General features: G+C 42.3%; 1 protein-coding gene across 1 annotated transcript; it reads right to left on the reverse strand.

The window, feature by feature from the left end:
• Nucleotides 1–947: 947 nt before the first annotated feature.
• LOC110875894 (proline-rich 33 kDa extensin-related protein-like) lies at nucleotides 948–1,838 on the reverse strand. Its single transcript, XM_022124090.1, has one exon. It carries the CDS (start codon nucleotides 1,836–1,838, stop codon nucleotides 948–950), a length of 891 nt encoding a protein of 296 aa, XP_021979782.1.
• Between the last annotated feature and the right edge of the window lie 4,354 nt (nucleotides 1,839–6,192).

Consider the following 6,192-nt stretch of genomic DNA (forward strand, 5'->3'; position numbering starts at 1 on the left):
CCTTCTTCTTTGGTTCAGAAACTGAAAACTTGTTCAACCGAATGGCTTCTTCGGTAAGGGCCACACTAAGATCAATGGCTTCAGTAATCGTTGAAGGCTTGGACGTGGTTAACGCATCTTTAGGTTCCAGAATTCCGTTTCTAGCTTTTGTATTTTCGCCCGTGAACAATACTTCTTCCTCATGAGCTCTTTCAGCTCATTCCATGTTAACGCATATGCTACCGCTTCTCCCAATGTTTGCACTTGCAGATTCCACCATGATAGGGCACTATCAAGAAAAAGCCCTGAAATGTACGTAACTTGTTGCTCGGGAGCACACTTGCTCATCCTTAGAATAGAATCTGTCTTTTCTGCCCACCTTACGAATGCAACAGCACCTCCAGTGCCATCGAAGTTTAGGGGCTTGCCGTCAAGGAATTGTTTGTAGGTGCAGCCATTGGGTGGGTTGTTATTGTTGTTGTTGTTGTTGTTTGAAGTATTCCTGCTTGTTTCTGCTTGGGAGGCCGCATACTGTGCTATAGCTGTGGCAATTAGCCCCTGAAGTTCAGCCTCAGAAGTAGGCAGTTGGGTGTTTCGTCGTGGAGGCATCTTCTAAAAGATGATCATATTGGTCAGGCCATAGTAAGTAAATAATATGCGTACGTAATAACATTCATCGACGAAATAACACATAACATCCCATGTTATAATATAGAACAAATAATTCAACAAAGCATGTAGTGAGAACGTTGCCATTGAGCTTTCATTAATCATGACCACAATATAGTTTTACATGTTTTACAGTACATCATACATCAAAATAAGATCATAGGGTTACATCACCCCCAAAATACAAGTCAGTCTACACTAATCATATACAAAAGGGTGGTCTTCCAAAAGTCTTCGTATGCTGGCTCAATTGCGACTTTCTCACCAAAACATCCTACCTGCACTAAACCAAAATATAGCTACACTGATGGCGGAGGAGGAGGAGGAGGAGGAGGAAGATGAGAGAAGAGCAAACGGCGCATGTGCACCCAATCCTCCTCAAGGGCATGAATAACGCGCAGCAAATAGGCAATCTGCTGCTCAGATGTGAGGAAGCGAACATCCGAATCAGGGGGTAGCGGAAGAGGAGCGTGCGGTGCGGCAAAAGGAGTCTGACAGTGACACGGGGGAGGATGTGGAGTCCTCTCTAACTCCTGAATGCGACGACTCAGTGCGTCCTGCTGTAGCTGTAGAGATATCAGTATGTCATCTTTGGTATAACCGACATGAAACGGGTGATATGGGTCTGATAACGGCATAACATTGGGCGAAGCCCACAGAAACGGCTCACCCGAAGGTACAAAAGATGGTGTAGTGTGAGGGAACTGGGACATGAACGGAACAAATGACGATACAGGTGGAGCAAAAGCAGGCTGCTGCCTCGACGAACCCTCCCCAGGACGAGGTGGAGGTATATCCTGGAGGAATGTGATAGGAAGATCAGTGCAATGGACATCAGAGGTGTGTGGGTGGAAAAATGGAACATCAGTAGGTGCGGAAACAGGTGCTATAGGAGGGGTGACTGGTAGCACAAACGAGGGATAATCATCATCGTCGATCCACCCGTTGTGGGTGTCGGCGTATCGAGGGTCGACATGCGTGGCAAATAGTGCATGGTCGACAGCGGGTGGTGTAAGAGCGGGTGCATCAGCAACGGGAACATCCGCCACTGGTGGCGCAACAATGGGAATATCAACCATAGGTGGTGCAAGGGCTGGTGCATCCACAAGAACAGGGTCATGCACCGGTACAGGATCAGGAGCAATAACAGGCTCTAGTGACACGACAGGCTCAGGGTCGACAAAGTCCATATCAAAGTCGGCAGGTATATCAAGAAACGGGTCAATAGGAGCCACTGGTGCCTCCAAGGGCTGATCAACAGAAATAAACTCGATCTCGTTCGGGATCAAAATCAGGAGGAAAAACTGGATCAAACTCGTCCTCAAACTCATGATCAAACTCAAACTCGTGAGGTGAACAAGGTGCAGCTGACATCGCTATGTCTGAGTCAGCATCAGAAGAGTGGTGCTGTACACCCAGGGCGTGCACAGAAGCGGATGCCACAGACTCAAACGAGTCTGGACCAGGTGAATCAGCAGGAGCCTCCTCCACGGGAGCCTCAGCAACAGGAATGACGGCATCATCAGCAATCGGGGCCCCACCCTCATGGTCGTCCTTAGGGGGACCCTCGAAAAGATCGATGTCGTCATCGGACACAACATCGAGTGGCAAATCCTCTACGGGAAATGCAGTAAGTGGAACAGGAGCAGGGATCTCAGCAAGAGGTAGATCCCCAGCTAGAATGCCATCAGCGGGCTGAACCTCATCCCCGAAGTCGGGCAGAGCGAAAGGCTGAAAATCATCGTCATCCGTGCTCGTGGTATCCGACGTGTTAACCTCTCCCTCGGATGGTATCTCATCGTCTGATACAGTCGCCATGGGGTCCAATGTATCTGATACTCCAGTATCGGAAGAAGAAACCATAGTGTCTGTAACACAACCACACATATACACGTATATCAACATATAATCAAGTAAACATGTAAGTCTCAATAATTCAAGCAAGCAATCATCCTAGTCTTCCCCAGACTAACTCCCTAGTCTCTAAGACCCACTCCCAGTCTCTAAGACTAATCCCCTGGTCTCTAAGACCAACTCCCGGGTCTCTAAGACCAACCTCCCAGTCTCTAAGACTAAATTCTCCCCAATCTCTAAGATTGAACCCCTCAGCCTCTAAGACTGAACCTCCCCAGCCTCTAAGGCTGAACCTCCCCAGCCTCTAAGGCTGAACTCCCTCAGTCTCTAAGACTGAAATATAAATTTGAAATGTGTAATTGTGCCCTTTTGTTTGTAAAATGTTTGTGCCCCCGGATCTTGACTTTTAGTGTATGGAATGTAAAAATGTTTGAAAACATTTTTGTGAGAGCCCTAGTGATCATAGTCTAGACTCGGGAAGGAATCCTAGTTCGCTATGATTGAGGCTCTGATACCAAGCTGTCACACCCTGGCTTTTGCGGAAGCGTGGGTTTATTTGGTGTGACTTCTTAATACCATAGCAACAATCACAACAAATGCTATATGAAATTAAAACACAAGATGTTCATCCATTCATTAAGTTTTAAAATACCAAAACATAATTGTCTTGAAACAACTACCCAAATTAAGTTACATCCATGACTTGCTTAAAATAAAATGAGTTCACAATGGACTCGACAAAAGACTCTAATTAAAACGGGGTTTGGAGACATGTGACCCGTCCAGGCAAGGGTTACACCTCCCAAACCCAACAATCTTGGATGACATCTTTATTTATTACGCAGCCTAACGTGCATCACCCGCCAGATCCGATCAATTTCCTGAAATACATGTAGTTTGAAAAATCAACAAAAAGTTGAGCGAGTTCATGTGTATGTGAGTATGTATAAACCTTTGTAAACGATGTATGTATAAAAGTCCCTGGTATGTAACAATAAGGGAAAAGAGATCACCAATGGGTTGCAAAGCCACTGGTATGTGTGAAATGGTGCAGGAAGTACTCAAACCTAGAAAATTTGTACCGGGCTTCCGGCTGGAAGACATAGTCACCACTATGTGTCACACCCCGATCACGTAAAACTACAAACCGTGGCGGAAACGTCGGGGAGTGTTGTAGCAGAAGTATTGTTTCAAACCATGGATAAAAAGAGTTTTGTTTTATTTAATATTAAACATTGTCTGGAAGTTAAACAAGCAATTCAAACATAGACTATTATCGTTATTATTATCACTAAGGCCTTGTCCAGTCCTAAGTGAGCATGCATCCTATTCGCAATCAACATTAAGCAACATCACCTGAAACATATGTAAAAAACAAAGTCAGCAAAGAAATGCTGGCGAGTACATAGGTTTTGTGAGAGTGTCAGATTCATGGCTCGTTTACTTGTTGTAATAACTCATACAACTTTGTTAATCGATATTAGAAAACCTTGTTTTGTAAAATATTTGTATTGTAAAATGAATAACCAAGTCAAACAGATTGGTTATAATTTATAAACCTCGATGCCATGAATCTTAACCCAAAACATTTGTCTTCGTAAACCAAATCGTAAATCGTTCTCGTAATAAAACTCGTATGGTTTATATAGTTTCGTAAAACATCGTTGTGTAACATCGTTTAAAATTGTTTTCGTTATAGTTCATCGTTCGTTTGTTTAAATCGTTTAAATCGTTCCAAATCGTTCACTCGTTCAAATCGTTCTCGTTTTAATTGTGAAAACTACTTTTGGTCGTCTCACTAATAACATTCAAACCTTTGTGACTCGTCCATCGTTCAACTCGTTCTCGCATTAACAAACCTCCAAAGGGTAAGTTAAAAATCATCAGATTCAGTCGTTACCCACCTAACCCACACATAACCATGGGTGCGGTCTGATAACAGGATTTGTCGGATCCTATGGTACCATAACCTAATGCTGGTCGTTTCGGTCAAAATTAATGAATGTCATTCGTTATGTAATTACAACCAACAAATTCGTTCACATTATCGAAATCGTTATTAGTTTAGTATAAACCATCGTTAAAACATCGAAATCATTTTGATACATATGAATCACCCCAAAATAATTGAAAACAGTAAAATAGGGGAACTATGTACTCACCTTCGGGTGCGTTTTTAAATGTTAACACAATCCCTCAAATTGTTTATCCACCCTAAATTAAATAAGAATGATTTTTAATAATCAAACACCACACTTTGACATGCAAAATACTACTTTTGTCATTTCTGTTTTAATATATATGAAACTGGATTGTTTTCGGACATTTAAATAAAATGGTTAACTTATTCCAAAAATTCCCAAATTTTTACAGAACGTCTTACATGAACCAAATATTATTGTGTAAAAATATCGGGGTCTAGTTCATTACCCATATTTTATAAAAATTCATTTTCCCGGACTGAAGTCAGATTCATCTTTTTCTGACCGCAGTCCACAGAATAATTCATCTAAAATTTATCGTAGTCCGCTTGACGTAATTCCAGTTGGAGGATCACGGCGACAACGGTGACCATCTACAGTATAAATTTCATGATCTAACCCTACACAAAATTCAAGTTATGACTGAAAACAGGACGCATATTTTCAGCAGCAAAAATACAGCTCTAGCTGCTGTTACAAAATGGTACTTTAAAAATAGTAAACGAAGTCCAAAAATTATGATTCCAGTGCCATTAGAACCGTATTTCATAATACATAAATCCAGACTTCAGAAAATACATTTTTCATTAAGTTACGGTCTGGTTACAGCCAACTGAAGTTGGATGTAATCACTAAACAAATTTCCACCGGTTTCTCAACAAATTTCATTAAGTTACGGTCTGGTTAAGCCACTTGACTTCACGTTCCATGATTTCCACCGGTTTCTCAACAAATTTCAGTGTTTTATCAACACGAATTTCGTCAAGCGGTATGTGGAGGTTCTCATCAGCTAAACACCTCTTGAGATTGGACACGTTAAAGGTTGGATGAACATTTCCAAGTTCAGGAGGTAACTCAAGTCTGTAGGCTACCTTACCGATTCTTTCGACGATCTTGAATGGTCCAACGTTTCTAGGTGCAAGTTTTCCTTTCTTTCCAAATCTGATCACACCTTTCCAAGGTGAGACCTTAAGTAATACTCGATCACCGACTTGAAAATCCAAGGGCTTGCGTTTTAGGTCCGCGTAACTCTTTTGACGGCTTCTAGCTGTCTGAAGGTTATCACGAACTTTCTTAACCTTATCTGTTGTCTCTAAAATGAGGGCAGGTCCAGTAAGCTGAGCATCGCCGATCTCATTCCAGCAGACTGGTGAACGACATTTTCGACCATAGAGAGCCTCAAAAGGAGCCATGTTGATGCTGGAGTGATAACTGTTGTTGTAGGAGAATTCAATCAACGGAAGATGTGAATCCCAACTACCACCAAAATCGATCACACAAGCTCTAAGCATATCCTCCAGAGTCTGGATTGTTCTTTCAGACTGACCATCCGTTTGCGGATGATAAGCTGTGCTCAGATTAAGTTGGGTCCCCATAGCAGATTGCATGGTTCTCCAAAAATGAGAAGTGAAACGAGCATCTCTGTCAGAAATGATGTTCAAAGGAACACCATGTCGAGCTACAATTTCATCCACATAGATTTTAGCAA

The sequence above is a fragment of the Helianthus annuus genome, chromosome 3 (genome assembly GCF_002127325.2).
Source record: "Helianthus annuus cultivar XRQ/B chromosome 3, HanXRQr2.0-SUNRISE, whole genome shotgun sequence".
In the NCBI taxonomy this organism is placed as follows: Eukaryota; Viridiplantae; Streptophyta; class Magnoliopsida; order Asterales; family Asteraceae; genus Helianthus; species Helianthus annuus.

Coding starts and splice junctions, on each gene's coding strand:
- LOC110875894 (XM_022124090.1), bottom strand. CDS start 1,838: ATGGACTTTGTCGACCCTGAGCCTGTCGTGTCACTAGAGCCTGTTATT.